Below are 27,454 nucleotides of genomic sequence, written 5' to 3' on the forward strand. Positions count from 1 at the left end.
GGGCAGCATTTTCCAGTGTGGTCAGTGGATAGTTCTCAGAAGTGGAAACTCTGACTGAGTTCCCTTTCCTGCGTAGCATGCAGCTCAGTTGTATTATCCTCGTTGCTGACCCAGCTGAAATCAGCCAATTCAACACAGACCTGCAATCAAAGTTTGGACTCTTTTAGTCCATCTGGTTCAGTAAAATAACACAACAGTTAATATGTTTATCTACTGTGCGATTTGGAGGAACTGGTGAAAAATTGCTTTACTGCAAATCAAAATTTGTCAACATGAGTGCCTGCAGGATAGCAAGTGGTTAAGATATGGAGTAAAACTTGTGCTGTGTTTGAACTTGGTGATCTCTACACTGTGACATATACACTGATAATTAAATGAATCCTGTTGGACAAGCTTCTCATTGCTTGCTGTCTGCTATATGAATGACATTTTCTATTCAACTGAGAAAGCATGAAATAACGCTATTTATGCTATTTCTGACATTAATGACCACAAATATCATGAAACAAAAATACTCTAATGACCTCAGTGTAGTAATGGATTGTTATTTCTGCGGCGATACAGAGGGTAATTTGATGAGTACGCATTGCCAGTCGAGTCTCACTAGCCAGTAATAAACATCAGGAATCAAGGCTTGCACTGTATATTGTTTCTGCAGATGGAGTTGTAAAATTGTACTGCCCCCCAACCCCACCCCATCTAGAGAATCTATATTACAGTTCATTGTAAGTATACAAGAAAGCAGCTTCCAAAAATGATACAAAAACCGTTGACCATTAGACATGTTTATTCCTTTTTAATCAAATTAGCTTATTTTCCATAACATTTTACAAAACAGTGACACATTATCAATCTAAGTGAATAAATAAGCCAAAGTTACCAGCAACCAAGTAAGGGTATTATTTGAAATAAGTTTTGTCAAGAAGTTTTAATTAATGCATGTGTTCATTAAATGGCAATGCTGCTATTTAATACATTCGGTTTTGGAGAAAATTATGGAGAACGTCTTCCAAAATGAAGGCACACAGTTTTTTTTATATAGACATCAATAAATGTAAGTTAATTTCACACAACTGTGTTTAGCTACCTAGGTGCATTATCTGTACTAGATTTAGTCTTTTGGATGCAAGTTGATTTACATACATAAAGACATTTCTCTTTTGTAACCATAATGTGGGAAATAGAATTTACATTCTTTTGTACAATATATGTTACATTCAACTGAATTATGCATTCTGAAGCATTCTAATCAATCATTTTCAAACATTAGTTATTGCTTGCATGGGTTGTTATTTTATAAAATTGTTTCAAATCCTAATCTTGCGGCAATATTGAACGAAAACTTCATGTCAAGAAATTGGTAAATTACAAAGTAATCAGGTTTATCTTGTTTCAAACATGTTCACTTCCAGGAGGCACATTACTTTGAGATGTGAGAAGGAGCAAACCATATTCACATTTAATTTAAGAAATACTTTGCCTACCACGTATGTTTTGCACATCATATTACAGTAGTAACATAAAGCTTCATTCAATCTCCTGCTCCATTATACAGAGTATATAATTAAAATATTATAATCACTCCAGCTGAGTTGAGATATTAAGTACGGAACATAATTTTTTCTTTATTCTTTTATGGAATGTGGGTATAGCTGGAAAGGCCAGCATTTATTGTCCATCCCTAGTTGCTCTTGAACTGAGTGGCTGATTCAATCATTTCAGAGAGCAGTTAAAGTCAACCATTGTGGGTCTGGAATCACATGTAGACCAGACCAGTAAGGATGGCAGATTTCCTTCCCTAAAGAACATTATTGAAGCAGATGAGTTTTTACAACAATCTGTGATAGTTGTCATGGTTAAGACTAGCTTCTTAATCCAGATGCATTAACTGAATTTAAATTCCACCAGCTGCAATAGTGAGATTTGAACCAATGTCCCCAGAGCAATAGACTGGGCCTCTGGATTACTAGTTCAATGACCGTACCACTATGCCACCTTCTCCTCCTATTGAAAGAAATTTATATCGATTCAATGTTAAATCAGTAGTCTGAAATGATGTACAATTGTTGCTTTTATAATTCTACTTACAATTGTCCACCCTGAGTTTAAACGGTATCATTATGCAATGACCTTTTAATATTAAAATAAATAAAATTATCTTAATACACCATACTTGGTACAAAAATGCAATTCATCAAAATGTTTTACGTGTATATATATCTAAAACGCTAATTTTGCGATCACAGCTAAATTGGGGGCGGCATGCACATACCCGCCAGTAGCGTAGGGATTGGAATGGGGTGATGAGACTGTGCAGCATTTCACAATGGGGGAACCTCCCTCTGGTTTGATTAGGTTACTGACGCAAGAAAGGATTGCTCCAAGAGTCTGTTCTGTCACTGTTGTTGGAGAACAAGATCCAGTAAGTTTTTAAAGGGTCACAGCTCACTTATAAAAGGAAAAGTTGTCAAGAAAAGAAAACTAATTGTTCACAATAACACAAATGGAGAAATGTACACAACACAATTCCCTTTAATTCTAACAATTTGGAGTCCCGGTTACTTGAGGCGCAACACAATGAAGAAGTATGGTAGTATTAGAAATAAGATAATAGTGTGTGAACTCGTCAGATTTGCGGACATCAACATCTTTCAAATGTAAATTTGAATTAGACTTGTTGTTCACAATTATTTTTTTCGCACCCCCACCTTTCATTCTGCCTAAGCAGCTTCATTGAAAGTGGTGGCAGCACAACTACAACATGCAATATGTATTCAGCGAGAGAAGCTTCCCTGCATCTCCACCCATGCAGTGATATTTAAAAGGATTATCAACTGATTTCAGGTCGTTTGCTGCTTGATTCCTATTGGATTTTGCTGCAATTGTAGCAGGGCTTGGTGGTTTCCAGAGTTGTTTAAAGTTGCTAAAATCTACAGGGTGCAGTGTGGCATATGTGGAAACGTTTCCTGCCTTCAAGGATTCCGCACAAACAACTTGTTCCTAGGCATGTGTGTGGTCAGCATTCCCTTTGGATGTAGCTTGATAGAGAATGAACAGAGGCAATCTGGAGTAGGACAAGTGCAGAGAAAGGAAGGAGAAGGGCTCTGTACAGGAGGTCATATCCACCCAGTGTGTGCAGAGAGAAATTCACCTACTTGAACCTCAGTGTGATAGGCATGAGCACTTCAGTAAGAACATCCTCACTGAAAAATCTGCCACTTGCTGCAGCCAGAACTGCAATCTCAGAGTGGGGTGAGGACTGTCATGGTGACTATGAACAGGGGCCTTTATACATCTGGTTCCCTCCAGGCTGAAACGGGAGTTATTTTCATCATCTCCCAGTTTGTTGTTATGTTGGGGAGATCATGGGACCCTGTACTCCAAGAGCTAAATCTATTTAATTATCTTTCGTTGGAGAGAAGCAGATGGAGTCAGCATGTGGCTTCATGAGGATTGCAGGCTTGCTCATGGTGCAGATTCCTTTTTGACTGCACATGTTTGCTTTGTCACAAGCCAACTCTGAGATGTATTACCAATTCAATACCTAGCCGGTATGCGACAATAGGCAGCATTGTGTCGGTCAATACTAATATACAACCAGCAGTCATAATGCCTTCATTCTATGGTAACCGCTGTGCCTGTTGCATTTGAGCCACTGCGAAAAACCAAAGGGTAGCTACTGGGCGACAGGTCTATTCTCTGCCTACACAGCTCACTACCTATGCACAGATGGGCATATTTTTACAATGAAAGCCATGCTGACACACAAAATGGGACAGACCAGCATTGTGGTGCTGAAACACTGGGTTGGATTTTTATTTTGGGGTTGTGATGCCTTTCTTACTGTCAGCAATTATTATTTTTGGTGGATCAAGGTCAAATGGTTACACGGACCATCCTCAGTGGTGGTTATTGCCATGTTCAGGGGAAGTTTTTGCCCCACAGTTTGCAAATGATTGATTCAGTGAGAATTATGGGGGTGATTCTCCCTGCTCACTGCATTGCTGAAGCGGGCCTGGAGACTCAAGTGGAGGATGCTTAGTGGGCTCCCCGCTGGGCGCCATGGCCTCCACAAATCTTCGGCAGCTGGATTTCCGTCAGCTCCGTGCCAGCAATTGGTGCCGAGCTGTATAAATTATTTAAAATAGAATTTGCATGTAATTAGCGGGCCCGGGACTGAATCTCCAGGCCTGCTAGAGTCTCTGCCCCGCCAGGAGTGTTTCACTCCAGCAGGGTTTATAATAGTTCCCCACTTGCAGGGAACTGGTGGCCTGACCCCGCTGGAGTGAAGGGGGGCCATCGAGGCCCCCAAGGACGTCGGGGATAAGTGGGGGGTGCCCCCTGGGCATGGTCAGCTTGGCAGTGCTAGCCTGGCCTCCTGGCACTGCCCAAGGGGCAAAGTGGCAATGTCCAAGGGGGCACCTTGGCATTGCCCACTGGGCTTCAAGCAGCATCAAAGGCGTGAGGCCTATTGGGGCAGGGCCTCTATGGGGTGCCAATGGGTGGGGGGTCCCGGCGGGTGTCGGAACTGGGGGTGGTCAGCGATCAGCAGGCTAACTGTGTAGGGCTACTGCACATGTGCCGATCTCGGTGCTGACAGATTGGGGCATGCACAGTGGGCCGCTCAGTGCTATGCTGCCGGCCTCTCCAGCAGGAATAGGTCTCACCAACAGATTTTTCGCGAGATTCATGCGAGGGCACGGAGTAAGGGAGATTCATTTTTAAAATCTCGCTGAGAAAACCAGCGGTATTTACTCCAGTTTTTATGCAAATTCGACACTTAGAATCGACACTTCGTCCACATCACCAACTTTCTCAGGTACAAAAGACCAACAGAAAGGGTGAAGAGGGGTCTGTGTTGTCAAATCCTTGTTGAAGAAAAATAACAACATGGATCTGCCCTTACTAAGTTCCAGGTTTATGCCACCACAGAATGGTCTGGTTCCATCAGAATTCTTAAAGGGTAGGAGATAATGCACACAGCTCCTGGATCTCCCACATACCCTTCGACCATATATCAAGGTGGCAGAGATAGAAAAGATGTGGGAAAAAGAGGAACACTACCATGCGGACCAGACTGTAACATACAACTGTTGCCACAAAGCAAAGGATTTACCAGCGTTCTTGCAGGGGAATCTGTCTGGGCCTGAGACCAGAAACAGTCCAGGCATGTTTTGAGTGAGCCCATTCATCCATGCTCTTATTTTGTGCACACTGACTATGACATTCTTAGATGGAATGAACTGCACTAGTTTCCACCAGCATATGGCCTTTATAGGACTGAGTTGACTACTTGGATGACTGAGAAGGCACCTACTAGATGATTCGCAGGCCCTTCCACAGGAAGACTGTGACCCTAGCCCTCCACCAAAGAAAACAAGAACATGGTCAAACCATCAACGTCACTCCTTGTGACTGGAGGATGGTAATAGTGACTTTGGCAGGGGGGAAGTTGGAAATCTAAATATATAATTATTTCAGATCGCGTGTCACTAGAGCTCTTAGAGCGGTGCTTCTGAAAGGAGCCTCATTTTTATCTATCCTTGTACATAATTAATAAATGATTGGAAGTTCCTAGATGACTTGCTTTCAGTCAAAGACACCCAGAAACTGTTTCTGGTGATACTTCATCTATCAATAAGAGGGTGGCACCTGGTAAAGGAAAGAAAGGGTGACTCAAGATGGAGGCATCCTCTCAGCACTCAGTGGTCCTGACTGCCAACTAGAAAATTCTGACAAACTGGCTTGCCATCCGGTGGTGAGAAATACCGGTCAGGATTTTACAACCTCGCTTGGACAAGGTTCGCAAAATCCCGCCCGAGACCAACAGAGAATTCCATTCTGCGAGTCTCACCCACCCCGATTCCGGTCCTGTCCTCACTGACCACTGAAAATTCAGCCCAATGATTCCATAGCCTGGAGCAGTCTGAGCTTCCACTGAGAGGAGAGGGGTGGCAAGAGGTGCATCTTACGTCATCTACGCCTTATAAATCAGTAAAGATAGTGGGATGAGGACAAGTGAGATGTGAGAAGAGGAATTATTTCCACTACCCTATTTGAAGGACTATTCATGCGTTGGCCACAGTTTGTGTGATAGAGAATCTCTTGACACCAGTCCTCAGTTTATCTTTTAGTGATTGAAACTTGCACTCTAATAGTTTTGTTTGAAATAATTATCTGAATCTGCCTCTTTTGTGACATTTACTGTCTTAATTACTTCTAGAAGCTGGACTTGGTTCATTGCTAAACAGTGTAGGTATCTGCAGTTTCTCGTCATAACTCACTCCTTTGATGTTAGATGTTAGTTTTGTGGATCTTCCCTAAACTAATTCCAGGGTCCCAAGGTCTTACTTTTGTCTTGGTAACCAGAACGGAATGAAATGTTCAAGATATAGTCTGACCAGAGCACTGTCTGGATCCTAATAACAGACTGGTTCAGCTTCAACAAGAGTATTACATCCAGTTCTGGGACCACATTTTAGGAAGGATATGAAGACATTAGAAAGTGCAAACAAGATTCATGAGAATGGCTCAGGAATGAGTAGCTTCAGTTACGTGAGTAGATTGGAGAAGATTTTTTGGGGGAGAAAAGATTAAGAGGAGATTTGATAATTTTGAAAATCTTTATGAGAGGTGCAGACAGAATAAGTAGGGAGAAACATTTCCTGTTGGTGGTGGTAAGATTGAGAAGCAAAGGACCTTCCGCCATCTTCAATGGTTTCACCCTGTTCCTTGTTATGGCTTTTGTCATGGCCGCCCCAGTGATGGCAAGCATAGCCTCCTCCAAGGAGGTACATGGATAAGACTCCTGCCAGTTCTGTCACTGCCATCTTGTCCTACAAGAGGTAGGGAATTGTGTCAGCGAATAGCTGGCAGTGTGTGCAAGCTATGAGATGGAAGAGGCTTGCAGCAGTGCTAAGAATGTGAGTCTGAAGTGAAGTTATGAATTCTTAGTGTCAGTTGGTATTGATAGAGATTATTGGTGGATGAATGACAGGAATGTGCTGCATTAAACAACATGTAGAACTACTGGTTCAGTTGATGAGATGTGGCATTTGAAGATACATTCAGTGGCCTTGACCACTTGTGTGTGTGATCACAGATCTCCTTCTGGCACTGCATCCAGATCTTCAGGGCTTGTTTGCTGGTATTATCTGTCACAGCTACCTGATCTCACTGCCTCTGCTGAGTTTGCGTAGGAGGTCTCCAGGTCCCGTGGATAAAGGATACCTCCTCCACTCTTTATCTTTTGTACTAAGGTCACCAAGTGCAGTGTTGGAACATTTTGGAACCTGCTCTCTGCTAAATTATTCATCCTTGTGTCTTTCCCAAGTCAAAATCATTTTCAAATCACTTCCAGCACCTGATTCAGTCAAAATGCTTCTCCTCTTTAAGAGGCGAAGACTGATTTGAACTCATGACAGCCTCTCATGATTTTGTAACCCTTGCTCAGATGTGCAGCTAATCAACAATGTGCTTAACTCTGGCTGTATAATACAATCATTTATATAATCATGGATCAGACACAATGGGCCTGATTTTACCATTGCGTCGCGCCCATTTTCGGGCGCGAAAACGTGGTAAAGTCGGGTGTGAGGCCATTAACGCGATCCGCACCTGCATCCGCGCAGTTGGCCACTTTACCAAGGCCTGGGAATGGCTGCGATCCGATTCGGCGCAATGGGCGCAACAGCGATTTAAATGTATTTGCATGCATTTAAATTGAATTAATGGACTGCCCGCCCAACTTTATCAGCATTTCCCCCTTTATCACCACGTTCGCCAATCCGGAATCGGGCCGAAATGGATATGCTAAATAAAAGTCTGTTTCAGGCGCTCCAGCTTCTGAAGAGGTAAGTTCAGAGCTTCAAATGACTCTCTGACTCAGATCAGTGGTGGGCGGGGGAGGGAGGCCAAATCATTCTCGGAGGGGGGGTGGGGGGGGGGGGGGGGGGCGGAGGGAGCCCGATCGCTCACTGGTAGGGGGGAACCACTGCCACTGTGCGGGTGATCAGTGGGGGGGGAAGGGGGCTGCAATCGGTCTGGATAGCGGGGGGGAGTGGGTGGATAAGGGGGACAGTTATGTTGTGGGGGCGATGTCTGTGGGGGCCATCGTTCCCGCTTTTTGCTCCCGGGCCGCAGAAAGCGGCCCGGGAGTGATGTGACACGGGTGCGCTTTTTCAAATTTTTTTCTAACTGCGCATGCGCAGTTCAGAGCCCCGATCATTTGGGCGTGATAAGCCCTGCCCACAGCGCAATTCAGACTCCCGATTTTTTTTTCCAGGCTAAGTGCGTATGGGGGCGCCGGAGAACAGTTTTCCAAGTCAATTCTGAATTAATCCCAGATTCAGCACTTAGAATGAAAATGGTAAAATCGGGCCCAATAAGTGTGGTATAATTGCACATAGTGATTCTCACATCTTTAAGAGTTATCAACTTTTGAGCCATAGAGTTTAGTATGGGACTATCTTCCATTGTACTCAAACATTAAAATGAGGCAGGGCTTTTTTTTATAGTACATCCTCATTATCTCCCTGCAAATTGCCGATTACAACATTGTGACTAATACATTAGAGGAAGAATGTTCATTTTTAACATTTTGTTGCAACATTCTCCTTATTTTTTTTCTATTTTTATATAGATGTTTCCCTCAAAAAGTGTCTTTTCATGTCACTCATTCTCAGGTAGTGGGGCTGGATTGATGCTCTATAGTTAGTCAGTCTGCATTTCTTGCTTACCCCAGCTGCCACCTTTCCGTTATCCAATAATCTCTACCCCTTCCACTCACAAAAGGGATGCACAAGAGCCAAACTCCATTCTGCATTCAAGGAATTCCCAACGTTCAAATTTTAGCAGTGATCGTATCAAACATTTTCATTTACTTCGAAATATTGGGAACTTTGATCACATAGGTAAAGCAGAATATTGTGTACATTTCTTTTCCACACATAATCAATTACAATCTTCCAAAAGCATTATACTTAAGATCCTCCAGTATTTTCATAGCATAAAATTAAGTGCTTTACAAAACTAAAAAAGTTATGGTCCACCTTAATTCATGTATGTTATAGGAAATAAAATCAGAGATTTGTCTGCATATTACCAGACTTCTCTGGTTGCTTAATGTTATACTGTGTTGAGGTAACTAGAGATCTCAGAGCTGAAACATAGGAAGGTCTGTGGAATGGTGCTGGCCACCTGGTACTCACTAACCCAGCAGATGGGACTGGTCTGCTGTCACTTTCAGCAGACATAAGGGGCTGCAGCTCCTGCTGCTGAACTGACTCCATGGTGTCCTCATCAGTGCTTCTTTCACCAGCTGTACAAGGAAACTGGAAATGGATGGGATGTCGTGGCACTGGCAGGACAGCTGAAACTGTGCATTCCTCCAGCATAAAGTTCGAGGTCTTTGGCTGAAACACTGCGTCAGATACAGGTGGCGAGACCAAGCTCTCCAGTGACGATGTACTTTGCTTCCAGGCATATTGCAAGTCGATTGGCACAATCTTGTTGGTTTCTGAAGACACGCAGGCTGGAAGATCACCCTGGTCGCCTTTCCAGGGAAGCTCTTTTTCTGCACAAGTCGGAGATGGTGGAATAACACTGGGGCTTTGAGGATATTCAAAATTACCTGCAGATGGAACAGTTAATAAAATATATGCTAAGGCATTGAAAAAGGTGCTGATTGCTATTCTAAACTGAAATATATTTTTATACACCAAAGATTTGGTAAAATATTAAAACACACACTGTCATAGAATAAAAGCAGCATAAGATTTGTTACGAAGGCATAAGATGGAAAGTTATAGTTTTCAGAGTTAAAGTCAATTTGGAGCTAATTAAGATTGAGTAAGTAAGAGACTCTTGAAAGATCGACACTATTTTACAGAATTAAAAAGATAATAAAATATTCAAGTTGCTACCAATACTGGAAAATCTAAAAAAATGTGAATAAAATGGAACAAAGTAACCTGAAAATTTCAGAATCAATCAGTTACCTGAATGGCAAAATAACAATGGGTGGAATTCTCCCATCTGGGATTCAGTCCCATGGAGGGGTGGTGTCAGGGATTGTTTCCTGCTGCGGCGACCAACAGGAAACCATGCCACATGTTCCAGCCCCGACATCAATAATAATGCCTCCAGCGGTTTTGTGCTGTATTTCCTGACGGAACAGGCTTCATTGCGTGCATCCTGCCATCATATCTGGGTGCCATATTAAAAAGGCATCCAACAGCACTGTACCACCATTGAAGGCAGAAGGTGAACCTCCTGAAAAAGAAGATGGATCACCAGGAACATTCTGAGGCTGGAAGGTGGATCTCCTCGATGACACTGAAGCTGGAAAATCCACCTGATAGATGCTCCGCTTGCCCACTGTTATGATGTTCCAGGGTCCAGGGTCGCGGGTGACCTCTGTCCTAAGCTCTGGAGGCAGCCCCAGGCACTCTTCAGGTAAATCCGACTTCTGCATGTCATATTGTTCAGGACGTGACCTGCACCAGCATGTTTTCCTGCTGGCGTCGCAGGGAATCAGGCGTGGGAGGAAGATTCTGGTCAGGCTTTCATCTGCATCCCATTAGCGGGATACAAGTCAGTTTCATGCTGGCCATCAGATTTTTTTCCGATCTGCTAAGGTGGGCACCAGTGGAAGATTCCACAGGAAATTCATGCTGGTACAAAACTTATTTTTGGGTCCCCTGCAAAATTCTCCTCCCTCCCATCCGCCATTGAACTCACTGGCGGGGGTGGCATGGGAGAATTCTGCCAGTGAGGTTAAGGTGTACATTGTCACTATGAGTAGATCATCCATCAATTTGTTGGAAGGGAAAGATACCCCATGAGTTGCAAGTTGCCATTGGTCATTGGTTGACTTGGCCACTCCTCTACTACCCTGATAAAAGAACAGCAACTTGCACTCAATGTGAATTTGAAGCACATACTATATTTGCGCATTAATTATCAATCAAATTTAGAAACATAGAAACATAGAAAACTACAGCACAAAACAGGCCTTTCGGCCCACAAGTTGTGCCGAACATATCCCTACCTTTTAGGCCTACCTATAACCCTCCATCCTATTAAGTCCCATGTACTCATCCAGGAGTCTCTTAAAAGACCCTATTGAGTTTGCCTTCACCACCACTGACGGCAGCCGATTCCACTCGCCCACCACCCTCTGTGTGAAAAACTTCCCCCTAACATTCCCCCTGTACCTACCCCCCAGCACCTTAAACCTGTGTCCTTTCGTAGCAGCCATTTCCACCCTGGGAAAAAGCCTCTGAGAGTCCACCCGATCTATGCCTCTCAACATCTTATATACCTCTATTAGGTCTCCTCTCATCCTACGTCTCTCCAAGGAGAAAAGACCGAGCTCTCTCAGCCTATCCTCATAAGGCATGCCACTCAATCCAGGCAACATCCTTGTAAATCTCCTCTGCACCCTTTCAATCTTTTCCACATCCTTCCTGTAATGAGGCGACCAGAATTGAGCACAGTACTCCAAGTGGGGTCTGACGAGGGTCTTATATAGCTGCATCATTATCCCCGGACTCCTAAACTCAATCCCTCGATTGATAAAGGCCAGCACACCATATGCCTTCTTAACCACCTCCTCCACCTGCGGGGCCGATTTTAGAGTCCTATGGATCAGGACCCCAAGGTCCTTCTGATCCTCTACCGTACTAAGAGTCTTTCCCTGTATATTGTACTCCTTCATCCCATTCGACCTGCCAAAATGGACCACTACGCATTTATCTGGGTTGAAGTCCATCTGCCACTTCTCCGCCCAGTCTTGCATCCTATCTATGTCCCTCTGTAACTTCTGACATCCCTCCAGACTATCCACAACCCCACCAACCTTTGTGTCATCGGCAAACTTACCAACCCATCCCTCCACTTCCTCATCCAGGTCATTTATGAAAATGACAAACAGCAAGGGTCCCAGAACAGATCCCTGGGGCACACCACTGGTGACCGACCTCCATTTGGAAAAAAGACCCATCTATATACACTCTCTGCCTCCTTTGGGCAAGCCAGTTCTGGACCCACAGGGCAGCAGCCCCTTGGATCCCATGCCCTCTCACTTTTTCGAGAAGCCTTGCATGGGGGACCTTATCGAATGCCTTGCTAAAATCCATATAAACCACATCTACCGCTTTCCCTTCGTCAATGTGTTTAGTCACATTTTCGAAGAACTCCACCAGGCTCGTAAGGCACGATCTGCCTTTGACAAAGCCATGCTGAGTATTCTTGAGCATACTAAACCTCTCTAAATGCTCATAAATCTTGTCCGTCAGGATCTTCTCCATCAGCTTACCAACCACTGAGGTTAGACTCACCAGTCGGTAATTTCCTGGGCTATCCCTATTCCCCTTCTTGAAAATAGGAACCACATCCGCAATCCTCCAATCCTCCGGCACCTCTCCCATCTCCATCGACGACGCAAAGATCATCGCCAGAGGCTCTGCAATCTCTTCCCTCGCCTCCCACAGTAACCTGGGGTACATCCCATCCGGACCCGGCGACTTATCTATCTTGATGCCATTCAAAGATTCCAGCACAACCTCTTTGTTAAAGTCCACATACTCAATCTTTTCAGTCCACCGCAAGCCCACAGTACATCCACCCATGTCCTTCTCCTCTGTGAAAACCGAGGCAAAATACTCATTGAGCACCTCTGCCATTTCTACTGGTTCCGTACAGATTTTCCCGCCTTCACCTTTAATAGGCCCTATTCCTTCACGTCTCATCCTTTTACTCTTCACATAATTTGCTGCAGAAAATTAGGGCTGATACTTTCAACAACAAGATTAAAGATCCTGCAATATGCCACTCTATACAAATCTTGTGGCTCAGTGGATAATGCCCCTATCTTGGAGCCTTTAAGCTCTGGGTTCAAGTTCCACTCCAAATCTTGCTGGCCATCGAAGGAGTGTTCATGATGCAGCCAAGAAGGTTGACAGTCTATCTGTTAATCTTTTACATACACCATTGACAGATGTTAAGAAGAGAGGTTCCTGGTCAGCCATGACTGACAATGTACCTTGGCAGCATGTCAGTATATGGCAGAACTCCCTCATGCAAAAGCATGGAGGGCTATATCCTACACTGGATGAACACAGCCAAAGATGAATACCACTCGGCATGCCCCACCCAGAAAGAGCACCCTGGAACTATGGAGTTTCATTTCTGCTGCTTGTAAATTTTTAAAACTTAATTTTTTTGCTCTTACTTTTCTTTTCTCTTTCTTTGACTGGGATTCTCCGATTTCATGCTGCCAGTGAAAACCGAGAATTTGTGCTCAGCCAAAACTCCTCCCATTGCAGCGGGACTGGAGAATCCCAGCTGCGGGTGAGGTTGGAGAATTTTGACCTTTATTTCTCTTTCCGTACTTGATTTGGTTGCAATTCACCTTATTTCCCTCTTTGTTGTTCCTCTCTTTCTTCCTCAATGATTAAATCTCATTTGTTAAAGAGATTGGACCATTGGTCCTGCTGTTTCCTTAGGTCCTGGAGGACCGAGCTGTCCGTTATTCACTCTCACTTCCAGCAATTTGCAAATATTTTCAAGTTGAAGGGTGAAGGAAAATGTGATTTGCCCCCATTAGTTGGACAAGATGTCCTGTTCCAGGAAATTTTCAGCCATTGTTTGAAAATGAGCACTTGAAAACATTTACATTAAATCCTGATAATGAAAAGTGGAAAATTAATATCCTTTGATTGTAGGTACAAAAGTAAAATTACTGAAACTGATACCTCCCACCTGGAATGTACAATCAACAGCCCTCTTGGAGACCTAGCACATAGTTTGTTCCCTGGTAGGAAATGTTTTAATGACGGGGAGAATACAACTAACAACATCTGCTTTGTCCTACATCATGGATAGCAAATTGAAATCTGTAACCATTCTTCTATAAACTACCCCCACCACTCCCACAACACTCCCATTGGTGAGCACATTTCTTGGAGAGATGCTCCCTGGCTAATGTTGTGTTTTTACATATATAATGGAGTATTCAGGTTCAAAACATGTTTTTTTAAATTTCACAATGAATGGAGCAACTCTGAATAAAATTGCAGAACAATTAAATGAGATTTATGTTTGTTTGTATGCATTAGACCACAACTTCATCGAGAAGCTAGTGAACAGTTACTCTAATCCTGTTGAAAGAGGCTCTCTCCTCTCCTCCTACCACCGTCTCTAACTAACTCTACCCTTCTTTCTCAATTCACAGCCAATCTCCCACTACTTTCCAAACCCACTACTCCAGATTACCTTGAGGTTGGATAGAGTAGATAGGTAGAAACTGTTCCCACTCATAAAAGGACCAAGAACAAGAGGGCACAGATTTAAAGTGATTTGCAAAAGAAGCAAATGTGATGTGAGAAAAAGCTTGAGACAGAGTGAGTGGTTTGGGTCTGAATGCAGTGCCTGGAAGTGTGGTGGAGGCAGGTTCAATTGAGGCATTGATGAAGGCATTAGGTGGTTACTTGAATAGAAAAAATGTGCAGGGGTATGAGGAAAAGACAAGAGAATGGCACTAAGTCATGCTGCTCATTTGGAGAGCTCATGTAGACATGGTGGGCTGAATGGCCTCTGTCTGCACCATAACAATTCTGTGATTCTGTGGCCCTGGATGTAGCTCTTAGCTGATCATACGGTTGAGTGCTGTAAATAGGAATTCTGACTGAATACAATACCGAGAATTCTCACTGAGAGGTGTAGGCTGAAATCCCAGAATAAAGCAGGAATGTCAGCTCTGAGCAGCTTCTGTGGCCCGCGGCATCCACACCATCCCAGAAAACCAGCAAAAGCTGACCAACAGCTTTGAAAAGGCTACCAACTCAAACATAGCCTAACAATAATCTTGTGAGATGTACTTGATTTGCCCTATGGCGGCAGGCTGGAAGGCATGAAGAGTCAGAATATAATAAAGAAAGAGGAGTCTGATTTTCTTAAAGTTGTAATCAGATATTCCAAAGGGTGGACAGTATGGTGGGACAACTACATACAGAAACGGGATAGGGAAGGTAATTAAGCCCGTTTAACAGGCAACTAAATGCAATTTTATTTCTAATTCTTAAAAAAAATGCACAGCAACAACAGGGCTCAGAACCTCACCAGATATAAGGAGGCAGTGGATGAGCAGGAGGTCAGTGCTGACTCCAGAAAGCAGCCATTGTAAAAGTAGCATGGCTTGCAGATTTGGCAGAACAGTAAGAGTACCGGCAGAGGCAGTCAGGAACAGGGCCAAACTTGCCAACACATCAGGGGCATTCTGCTTCCGTGCAGAAGTTTCAATAGAGCAGTGGGATGTGATCCCTGGAAACTGAGTGCAGTTACTTGCCCTTGGCCTCATTCATTCAGGCTTTGGGACCACCAGATAGGAAGAGAGTTACAACCACAGGTTAAGGGCATTCAGAAACCTCAGGGAGGAATGTAGGAGGAACTTGCAGAAAGGCACACAACCAGCCTCATGTGCGCAGTTTCCCGTCAGAGAGGGGATACTATCAGAGGCTCAGCTTTCTGCAAATGTCGGAGCAGCAGCATCATCGATGAAGGTGCCTCTCAAGGGAGACCGTCACAGATCTGTATGCCATGATAGAGGATGAGCTGAGCCCTATGGGAAGTGGTTGCCATCTATGCATGTGGCACTGAGAGCCACTGTAATGCTGAATTTCTACACCTCTTTACTGCTTCAAGACAGTCACCAATGTCATGTTTAAGAAATGATGTGGAGATGCCGGCGTTGGACTGGGGTAAACACAGTAAGAAGTCTCACAACAACAGGTTAAAGTCCAACAGGTTTATTTGGTAGCAAAAGCCACTAGCTTTCGGAGTGCTGCTCCTTCGTCAGGTGAGTGGGAGTTCTGTTCACAAACAGGTCATATAAAGACACAAACTCAATTTACAAAATAATGGTTGGAATGCGAGTCTTTCCAGGTAATCAAGTCTTAAAGGTACAGACAATGTGAGTGGAGAGAGGGTTAAATACAGGCTGAAGAGATGTGTATTGTCTCCAGCCAGGACAGTTAGTGAGATTTGCAAGAGTATGTACCGTAGTACCAGTAGCTTGCAGCAAACTACCCAGCCTTCAGGAGAACAGTAACCACGACACCACACAACCCTGCCACAGCAACTTCTGCAAGACATGCCGGATCATCGACGCAGATGCCATCATCTCACGTGAGAACACCATCCACCAGGTACATGGTACATACACTTGCAACTCGGCCAACGTTTTCTACCTGATACGCTGCAGGAAAGGATGTCCCGAGGCATGGTACATTGGGGAGACCATGCAGACACTACGACAACGGATGAATGAACACTGCTCGACAATCACCAGGCAAGAGTGTTCTCTTCCTGTGGGGGAACACTTCGGCGGTCACGGGCATTCGGCCTCTGATCTTCGGGTAAACATTCTCCAAGGTGGCCTTCACGACACACGACAGCGCAGAGTCGCTGAGCAGAGACTGATAGCCAAGTTCCGCACACATGAGGAACCATTAACCGGGATCTTGGGTTCATGTCACACTATCTGTAACCCCCACAACTTGCCTGGACTTGCAAAATCTCACTAACTGTCCCGGCTGGAGACAATACACATCTCTTTAACCGATGCTTAACCCTCTCTCCACTCACATCGTCTGTACCTTTAAGACTTGATTACCTGGAAAGATTTGCATTCCAACCATTATTTTGTAAATTGAGTTTGTGTCTTTATATGCCCTGTTTGTGAACAGAACTCCCACTTACCTGACGAAGGAGCAGCACTCTGAAAGCTAGTGGCTTTTGCTACCAAATAAACCTGTTGGACTTTAACCTGGTGTTGTGAGACTTCTTAATATGTTTAAGGAAGCCAGCCAATACGTGCTGATCCAGATGGTCCGGCTGGGAGAGCATTCAAAACTATTTTTGATTCTGATACAGGCAAGGTGTCAACAACTACACACATGTGGCCATCAAGGATCCTACAGACCAGCCAGTGGCCTCCCTCAACAGGGAGAATTTCCATTCACTTAATATCCAACTGATCTGGTTCTTTCAGGTGTATACATGGTTCCTGGGAAGCAGCCATGATGCCCTCATACTAAGGCAGTCCCAGTGCCAGAACATTTCAGGTCTCCAGTGTACTTCAAGGAGAGATGCTGAGTGACAAGGGCTTCCCACTGAAGATGTGGCTACAAATGTTGTGAGGAATCCTAGCATTGCTACAGAGGAGAGATACAAAGCCACTTTTCCCTTTATTCTTTCACGGAATGTGAACATCACTAGCTAGGCCAGTATTTATTGCCCATCCCTAATTGCCCTGGAGAAGATGATGGTGAGCCACTGCAGTCTGTGTGGTGCCAGTACATACACAGTGGGAAATGAGTTCCAAGATGTTGACCTAGTGACAGCGAAGGATAATGCATGGCTTGGAGGGGAGCTTGCAAGTGGTGGTATTTCCATGTAGCATTCCTTGTTCATCTTGGTGTTAGAGGTCATGGGTTTGGAATGTGCTGTTGAAGGTGCCTTGGTGGGTTGTTGCAGTGTATCTTGTATACGGTACACACTGCTGCTCAAAGTGCATTGGTGGTGGAGGAAGTGAATTATGAAGGTGGTGGATGGGGTGCCAATCAAGCAGGCTGTTTTGTCCTGAATGATGTTGAGCTTCTTGACTGTTGTTGGAGCTGCACTCATGTAGCAAATGGGGTGAATTTCATCACACTCCTGACTTGTGCATGTAGATGGTGGACAGGCTTTGGGGAGTCAGGAGGTGAGTTATCTGCCACAGAATTTCTAACCTCTGACCTGTTCTTTTAGCCAGAATATTTATATAGATAATCCAGTTCAGTTTTTGGTCAATAATAACCTCCAGCGTTTTGATAGTGGGGGATTCAGCAATGGTAATGCTGCTGAATTTCAAGGGGAGATGGATGAATTCTCCCTGGTTGGAGATGGTCCTTGCCTGGCACTTGTTTGGCACAAATGTAACTTGCCACAATCAGCTCAAGCTGGAAATTTGACCAGGTCTTGATGTATGTGGACGCAGACTGCATCATGAACAACTCAAGCGACCATTAAGCAAACCACTGAGCTTCTGGAAAGATAGCTCAGATGCCTAGATGCAGAGTCCTTCCGAATGCCCCAATAAGAATATTGCATTTTGTGGTGTGCTGTACTCTGTACCACCTGATACCACAGAGGGAGATGCTTTGAACATTGAGAATGTTGTGGAGTGCACTGCCTCCTCCAACAGCGAGATTAGGGAAGCAGATGCTGACTTGGTGTTGCAAGATAAAGAATCCCACGAACTACAAGCACAGTGAGATATGAATCTTGAGATGCACTAATACAGAAGTGTTTCAGATGATCCTTAAGGACAGATCCAGATAACTCAATAAAGCTACAACTTTTTGCAATTCTGTGCAATTTATTTTATTGCTATTACCATTATCTGCACTCAGTAGGAATTAGACTGCAGCATAGGAAATACAATGGCCTCACGCAGTCCTTCACAATGCACGTTTGAAGGCCGAGCAGTCCACAAGAAATGGAATGAGACATCTTGCCTTGCAGCATTCCACATTTATTAGTGAACAAAAGAGATTGCAAAGCACTATGCATTAATATAAACCTATGAATCCCAAATGCAGCCAGATGTTGTCCTTAAATTTCTTATACATCCTTCTACATGGTGGTCTCCCTCCATTGTCAGCAGAGACAGGCTGCTGACTATGCTAAACTGTGGCTTTGCAGGACGTGGGCAGTTGTCCCCTGGCTGCCTGAAGCCTGGAACACCCCGGCTTATTGAGAACCTCCTGTGCAAGTGCAGGAGCCATCTTGGTCATTACAGTCTCGAGAGGGACTGGTGTCATTAACAGGGGGACTGAGGATCCACTGAATATGCCAGGAGAACGATGAGAGTGGGTCCCAGTTACATCAGGCTATCACTCCTTTGCCCTTTCAGGGCACACTTGCCCCTCTCTGCTTCCTTGAGGAGTCTGGGGAACCTGGGGGTGCGCTCAGGCACCTTGCCCAAATTCCCAGCCATTTCTCCACAAAGCCTTTGAAGGTGACCATTGCATGCACATATTTGTGGTATTCACTGAGCGAACTGCTGGATATGGTTCTCCATGTGGGTCATCTATAGTACAGGTAGCCTGGTCCTCCATGATGATGTACTCTGCATGCCACTCAGTAGCAGGAGTCAACTCTGATGGACCAGGATCCCCCACAGAGAGACTGGCACCTTTGACAGGAAATACTGCTGCATCGTTATTGCCAGTGACTTGGTGGGCATGCCTTTTCTACCAGTCTCATACTCGCATCAAGTATCTTGTAATGCTGTGGGTTAAGCAATGTGGTGTAGTCACCTTGACAGAAAGCATATGGTCATTTTGCTCTTGTGACACTGCTGCCAGATTCAAGGGATGACTCCCTGACTGCTGGCCTCCTATGCAGTCTTGGTTATCTTGCTCAGTCTACTGGGCCAGTCTCCTCCTCCTGTCCCAAGGGAAGAGGACCTCCATTCTTGCCCAAGCAACTTAGAGGAGAATCTGCAGGGAGGCATCACTGAACATGGGATCACTCAGGGTCTTCCTGCAACCATCCCTTGTGCTGACTTCATCTTCAAGGCTTCGTTGTCTGCTGCTTTATAGGCGGATGAAATTATCAGAGTACTGGCAACCCTCTAGGTATGGTACCCAGCACAGTGATCACTCAGTTCATACTAAGAAGTCTCACAACACTAGGTTAAAGTCCAACAGGTTTATTTGGTATCACGAGCTTTTGGAGCGCTGCTCCTTCATCAGGTGAGTGGCTCCTGATGGAGAGGCAGTGCTCCGAAAGCTCGCGATACCAAATAAACCTGTTGGACTTTAACCTGGTGTTGTGAGACTTCTTACTGTGCCCACCCCAACGCTGGCATCTCCACATCATCAGTTCATACTGTCACTTTTCTCTCAAGGTCATGCTGGCACTTTAACCCCCCCTAACTATCCTCAGCTCATGTCAGCATATTCCACTCTTCTTTCTTTCACTTCTTGCCCCTCATGCCCAGTCAGGTTCCTTCTCCATTCCCCAATCTCAACCCTTCATCCACACACCCTCCCGTGGTTCATCCTCTCTTTTCCAACTGGCACAATTCTTCTTTCCCCTGAATACCACTGAGCAACTACCTGCTGCAGCTTGCATCTGATCCTGTAAAATTGGCATGAGTATCTCTGGCCATGGCAGTGTTTCATTCCTTGGAGCAGCATAACATTGGAGAGGAAATATTCTCACTGGCCCAGGAGGTTTCGAAGCATATGCAAATGCGTGCACTCTGGCTCCAGTTCTACATTAAGGTCATTACAAATGATAAGCTTTTCACTTCCACATTGCAACTTCAAACAGGACTGCAGTTGTGCAGCTGGTTTGAACTCAACTCAGTGTGAGCTGGCCTCCTACAAGGGATCGCACACCAATTGGCCTGAGTGCACTTTGGTGCCAGTTTGGAATCCAACATCCAAATTATATTGCTACTTTTTGTGCCAATATGCACCCAAAAATAGTTCACATTAGTCCAGATGTGGCTATGTAACTCTCACCTTAGTCTATTAATAAAACCCATTGTATTTAAAACACAGCTGTTTGTCAAATGCTCAATGAAAGGTTGTATATACTTTCTACTAGGTCAGTGTGTGAAACATTGGCAAGTCCAGGAAAATCTTCATTTCAGTAAGGATAACTTGTAGTGAACATAATAATTTCTTGTTGACAACTCTTACACCACTAGCAGGATATTTCAGGAACCCAAATGTATAGTCTCCAATTTAACGTGTTCTTAAAGTTCAATGTGAACTTTTCATTATAGAGTCTAAGGCCAGAAAATCCTGTCCGAGGTCAATGGACCTTTGCATGGTCCATGTACCGCCCGCTACAATTTCCGTGGTGGGCGGGACGGGAGTCGTAGAGCAATACAGCACGGAAACAGACTCTTCGGCCCAACTGGTCCATGCTGCCCTCCCAGCTCGTCCCAATTGCCTGCGTTTGGCCCATATCCCTCCAATCATTTCCCATCCATGTACTTATCCAAATGCTTTTTTAAATATTGCTGTTGTACCTGCCTCAACCACTTTCTCTGGCAGCTCATTCCATATATGCACCACCCTCTGCGTGGTGTGAAATTGCCTCTTAGGTCCCTTTTAAATCTTTCCCCTCTCACCTTAAACCTATGCCCTCCAGTTTTTAATTCCCCTACCCTGGGAAAAGTATTATGTGCGTTCATCCTATCTATGCTCCTCATGATTTTATACACCTCAGTAAGGTTACCCCTCATTCAATACCTTGATTTTAAAAAAGTCAGGTAGAAATAAAATGGTAAAATATGCTATGTTTTTAAAGTTGATACTAACTCAGGGTGTTGCATATTATGTCTTAGAACATATCAAGTCTTTGATGCTCCACAGAGATAGTTGAAGGACAGAAGCAGAAGAGCTCCAGATTGAAGGAAAAAGGAGATGAAGATAATTGACCCATAGTAGAAGGAAATAATCGATAATTGCATTATTTACTGTTGGTGTGTTTGCTGATGCTGCTCTCTTATTTCGATGGACAACTGCGAGTCTGTTGAATTACTTCTGATCTTGTGGAGATGAATGAGACCAGGTCGCACTAGCTGAGCGCTCTGTGACAGTATGGGTTCATCATTCTGAAATTTCCAAGGGGGCTCCTTCTTGAAAACCTCCGATTCTATGCCTTCACTGGTGTGGCTAATGACTGAAACAAGACTGAGTTATCCTCAAAAGATCTTGACAATACCGGAAACAAAAAGGCACGCAACATGTGAGACTGTTTATTTTTCAATCCAAATTAAAACAAATGTTGCAAGACTAAATTGACGGTAACGATAAACAGAGGTACAAGAACATAGCTTTTGAGAGACTCACTGTAAATCCACAGTGTAAGTCGTTGCTCCTAGGTGCAGAGATAACCAAAGGTATAATTTAAATGCAAGGTTGGTAATTACCTTTGGCTAGGCTTCTTTAAGGTCCATATCCAGTTCTAAATGGTCACAGTGACAAATAGGAGAATTGGAAGTTTTTGAAAGTCATTTACTGCTGCTTTCACAATTCGAAAACCTGGCAACTAGCACCGTATTTAGTTTCCACCATCGGGAAATCAGCACTCCATGCAGCTTAATGAGGGAAATTAATTGTGAAATGTGAGGAAAGCCTGCCACAATGTTTCCAAGTTCTGTTCATGGATCCTGTGGTTCAACCTCAAACACGAAGACTTTTTTGAAACATCACCAAGAAATGGTGAGAGACAATTGACATCTCAAAACATCAAAAATAAGAATCACTATTTACATATCTGAGAATGGAACACAGGAGCAGGCGTTACTGACGTCAACCCTGAAGTACTTATGTTGCAAACAGGACTATTCTAAAAGAGACCCTGATGAAGACCTTTTCAGTATGTTTGTGTAACAAAATCATCGTGTTTATTTTGGATCTAGTGCAGCTAGAGATATCTCCAATCCTTCCCCACGGGGGAAGGTTTAAAATATTATCAATGGGGCAAGAAAATCCTTGCAGACATATGAATAACACATATGAATATGAGCGGCACAGTGGTTAGCACTGCTGCCTCAGAGTGCCAGGGACTCAGGTTTGATTCTGGCTTTGGGTTACCGTCTGTGTGGAGTTTGCACGTTTACCCCATGTCTGCGTGGGTTTCCTCTAGGTGCTCTGGTTTCCTCCGACAGTCCAAAGATGTGTAGGTTAGGTGGATTAGCCATGGTAAATGCTCAGGGTTACAGGGATAGGGCAGGGGGGGTGGGCCTGGGCATGATGCACATTCTGAGAATCGTTGCAGGCTCAATGGGCCGAATGGCCTCCTTCTGTACTGTAAGGATTCTATGAATTGCTCAATGAAATTGTCATTGATTCTCTCATAGTGAGGAAATGTTTTCAGTTACTGATGCAGTAACTAGTATACATGAAGCTCATCTAGATGCTCAAATGTGGATACATAACATAATTCTCCTTATTCCTATTTCTTGCAAAGTTAGTTCTTTAATTCATTATCAGCAGGAGAACTATGCTTACTAACAGTATCATCTTGGTGTTACACCATTACAAGGGGCAAGAGAGGGTAGCAGAGTAGGAGAAAGTAAAGACATAATAATGGGGAATGCACCCACAAATCGCCATGCACATGCATGCACCTGCCACATTTATATGGTGATGAGTATTGTGGCATTTGAGTGCCATGCCGTGCAGGGAGGTGGGTTATTTCATGAACCTATTTAAACTGAGTCCCACCGTACAATTGGAAACGCAATTTAAAATTTGTGGATTTCCCAGGGAACAGGAAACCTGGCAGTGAAAGAAAGGCAGGAGCAGTTGGCTCCATAGGTAAATGCCTTTTCCAGTGGCTCTTGTGAGCCATGGAGGGGGAGCAGGGGTGTTTCCCTCAGCTCAAGGAAGCCTTCGGTTTCCTTTCTGTTAAACAAGGTCTTTTTTTCCTCCCACCTGCTGCATTTTCCAATCTGCTTGGCACTCCCAGCCCAGCCTGGATTGGTGAACTTCCCCTTCCTGATTGCTGAAGGCTGTCCCCAAAGGACCTGGTTGCAGCCTCCTGCTTCTGCTTTACCTCCCTGTTACCAACCAGGTTGTAAATTTGGCTGGGCATTAAATAGAATAAGAAAATGGCAATGAGGCCCTGATGGCAAGTTTAACAGGGGCTCCACCTCCCCAGTCCGAGCTGAATTCTTCAGCAGTTTCCCGGGCACATTCCCTGCCTCCCCATAAGTATCTGGACCTAACTGTCTAATTTACTTTGCAAATCCAAAATTGTACCTGAAAATTTTCTTTCTTGGAGGTTCTCATTTGCTGCTCTTGCCATAAAGGTGATGCCCTCGTCATCCTCCTGTTCTCTCACCTTTGTAGATTTATCCTTTTCCTCATCTTCTGAGTCAACTTCGATAAAAACCGGAACTAGGAGCAGTAGAAAGAAAGGTTTAGTGGCTCCAATGGCCTGTATATTAGTTTTAAACAATGAGGAATATAAAATCCAATTACTCACACTCATGTAACTGATTGAAGATGAGAATTTTTAAAGTAAATTTTACAAATAGATGACCTTAGCCACTTCATGTTTGACGAAAACATTATCTCAGTTATTTCACTATTGCTCAGTCTCTTGTATGGCTCAGTGGGCAAATATATCATCCACTCTAGATCTAAGATCAGGGAGCTGCCAGATGTGACATATTCGCCGGAATTCTACCGCCCTGTCTGCCACAGAATTGGAGCGGCCCAGGGGCAGACAACAGAAATGTCCGTTGACTTCAGATGGGATTTTCTGGTCTCGCTCAACCGAGGCCGTAAAATCCCACCTATAGAGTTAACTGATCTCTGCAAGAATTAGTGAGAGGAATTGGCTTGAGCAGCGGAACTGTAGTGCTTGCGGGAGGAGGAGGAAATTTGGAAAAACAATAATATTCAACTCTTATGATCCTTTTGCCATTGCAAACAATTTGAAGATGAAAGAAGAACTTGCAGTTTGTAGCAGTACTAAATATCACCAAGAGCCAGATTCCCGAATTTTGCTTCTACCAGTTCTGATTTCCTTTCTTGTACTTAATGGGCTCCTGTTGTTTTCATTGCATGATTCCATTTGCTGTGCCCTCATGGCATGTCCACTATAGAGTTCCAGGCCACAATTTACTCCTTTTCTTTAACACCACCAATAGCTCTCTTGTCCCTTCTAACCTTACTTCAAATTAGACAAATTTACAACTGATGTTCAAATGTCAAAACTACATTTTCTGCTGATAATTGGCATATTTTAAAGTACTGGAATTGTGCTGGAGTTGAATACTGCAATCAATATTGAAGGAGTCATCTTTTGTTGTGAATAGTCATCCTATCATCGCATAACACCACCTTGTGCTGCCTGATTTTTTTTTACCATGTGTGTTCATAAGGATCGCGGCCACATAAGCAACAGTTTGGGTAATTTACATTTATTACACCATCTCCTCCGGCAGGCTTCATTAACTGTTGAGTGAGAGTCACTATAAATCCAAGTTGTTAAAATGTCTTAGGTTTTATAGATGAAACATAGAAGTGATGCATACTGGCAATAACTGTGTTCCCAGCAATGGCTTCTTCTGACAGTTAGTTATAGCCAGTGCAACTGGGAAAAAACATCAAGATCACAAGGCAATCCAACATCAAAGTGAAATACAGTGTAGCATGTCGAAGATGTCAAAAAAGAGAACATTGGGGCAATTTAGTAACAGACAAATTGAGGACTGTTGTCAGGAAGTTCATTACACAAAGAATGAACAGTGTGTGGGATGGACAAGAAATAGCAAAGATTCTGCAATTACTTAACAAAAAAATGATGGAACAGTGAATGAATTATAGGATCCTTCTGGATGAATTAACTAAATGGAAAGTATTCCTCATCCATATTGCATTTATCTTGTGATAGCAAAAGGTAAAACTAACACTCTTAAGATTCTTTTAAAACCAAGTTTACTTTTCTAACATTTTTGCATAAGTTTTATCTGAAAGTAAACAACCAAGACTTGAAGTCCCTTCTGCACCTGGGTGCTAGTCAGGTGTTTACAGCTGGGATCACTGTACCAGTTTACAATTTGCCCCATTAATGTAACCCTTCTGAGGGGTTACTCTGCAAGTTTTTCCTTCTCAGAGATGAATAAGCACAACTTCAGAATATCTAACCCATCTCAATTGATTCCAGTGGTGCATTTCCAACATTTGAGCATGCCTCTTAGCATGAACGTTGGACGGATTGTAGGATCCTTCTGAATGAATTAATTAAGGGGAAAGCATTCCTAATTTCTACTGCTGTTAGCTTGTGATATCATAAAAATGACTCTATTAAACTTCAGGATGACAGAGGTACCATGGATAACAGCGCATTAGTCGACCATTGAAGCCTCCAAAAATTATTCTGAAAATGGAGTCAACTTACACACCAGGTATAACATGTGAACCACTGGTGTGGGTCGCCATTTTGAAATATGAAAATAAAACACTGGTAATTCATACTAAATTAATGTGGCATAGTTTATTGAATAAATAATTGTACAAGGATAACTAACCACAATGAAAGTATTTTAAAACTTACCAAATTCACTGCTTCGTGCAAAGAATTAATTGATTCTGAGTTACTTTGATTGTGGCATCATCATGGGGATCCCACTCGAGATAAATTTGGCATTTTTTGTTTCAGAATCATCCCTCCCAAAAAAACCATTACCCATCTCCGTCCATCAAATAAATATTCTGCATTTTTTGAATGATCTGATGACAGTTTGTGCACTAACAGCATCTCACGATTTGATGGTGAAATCACATGATATCAAGCATGCATAGATTTCCAGCTCTTGAAGGTTCTTTCTCTGTCAACTATATTCTTATTTCATTGGGTGTGAATATGACCCTAAATGGCTTGTTGAGGCACATATCTAAACAGACTCCCTGGTACAACTGTAATGTGGGTGCTATTTCTTCATTGGCACCCCCAAATCATATCGCTTATATGAGATCTGAACATGTCCCACAGTAATAATCTGCATTCTTTATATATGCCACCAGGATGCCTACATTCCACACATTATCAATCCACGACTTCGCTTCATTCTCATCTATCCAATCGTTGTCATGGACATGCACAAAAATTCCTGTTGCAGGGCACTTGATCTTTTACATGGTTTTATGCTTGAACATTACCATAGGCTTTAATATTGTTCCGTTGCACCTGTGGGCTTGCAAATACTGTAAATATTGTCGTTTGTCCTCTGGTGTTTACTAGATCTGTTTCTGAACCTTTCCACTCCACAGCTCAGTAGCTAAGTATATCAAAGTTCATGGATGTTTCAGACACATTGCCAATGTGTCATAATGGGTACTTGTGTTTTTGATGATGAATCACTGGAAACCGGTCATTTTGATGGGGGTGATCTTCAGCCCATACTCGCCATCTACGGGAATGGCAACAGGAGCTCAAGATTTGGCGAAACCCGTAAGTCGTGAATTTTGACAAAATTGTGATTTGCGCCACTCCTCGCTGGTGACGTAATCAAATTCATGTTCACAATGGGTGTGAACTTTATTTCATTACATTTGAATACATTAACATGTTACTAAAGACGCTCCTCACCATATATTGATCCTGAGGCATATTTTGAAACCTTGCCGATGTGACGTCATAACGACATGGTTTATGACAGGTTCACCCAGACATTCTGGGGGAGAGGGTCATGACCAGGCCGTGCTCTGGAAATTCCTCCTGGCACAGGTTGGCATTGTCAGGTTGGCATGGTACCAACCTGGCAATGTCAACAACCTGTGCCAGGAGGCAATGCCAGGGTGGACCCCAGTGGGAGTCTCATGGAGGAGGGGGGAATCATTTGTTTGTGGTGGTGAGGGGGACAGAT

At 43.7% G+C, this 27,454-nt stretch overlaps 1 protein-coding gene across 1 annotated transcript in view; it reads right to left on the reverse strand.

Moving 5' to 3' along the window:
- Positions 1-8,820: 8,820 nt before the first annotated feature.
- The window catches only part of slc9a5 (solute carrier family 9 member A5), a 248,476-nt gene continuing 229,842 nt past the window's right edge, over positions 8,821-27,454 (reverse strand). The window contains exons 15-16 of the mRNA XM_078211006.1: positions 23,838-23,975; positions 8,821-9,631 (exon numbers count right to left, since the gene is read on the reverse strand). Of these exons, the coding sequence (XP_078067132.1) occupies positions 9,081-9,631; positions 23,838-23,975 (689 nt within the window). The 3' untranslated portion in view covers positions 8,821-9,080. The remainder of the gene's footprint in view (positions 9,632-23,837; positions 23,976-27,454) is intronic.

Source organism: Mustelus asterias, chromosome 4, assembly GCF_964213995.1.
Source record: "Mustelus asterias chromosome 4, sMusAst1.hap1.1, whole genome shotgun sequence".
Classification (NCBI taxonomy): Eukaryota; Metazoa; Chordata; class Chondrichthyes; order Carcharhiniformes; family Triakidae; genus Mustelus; species Mustelus asterias.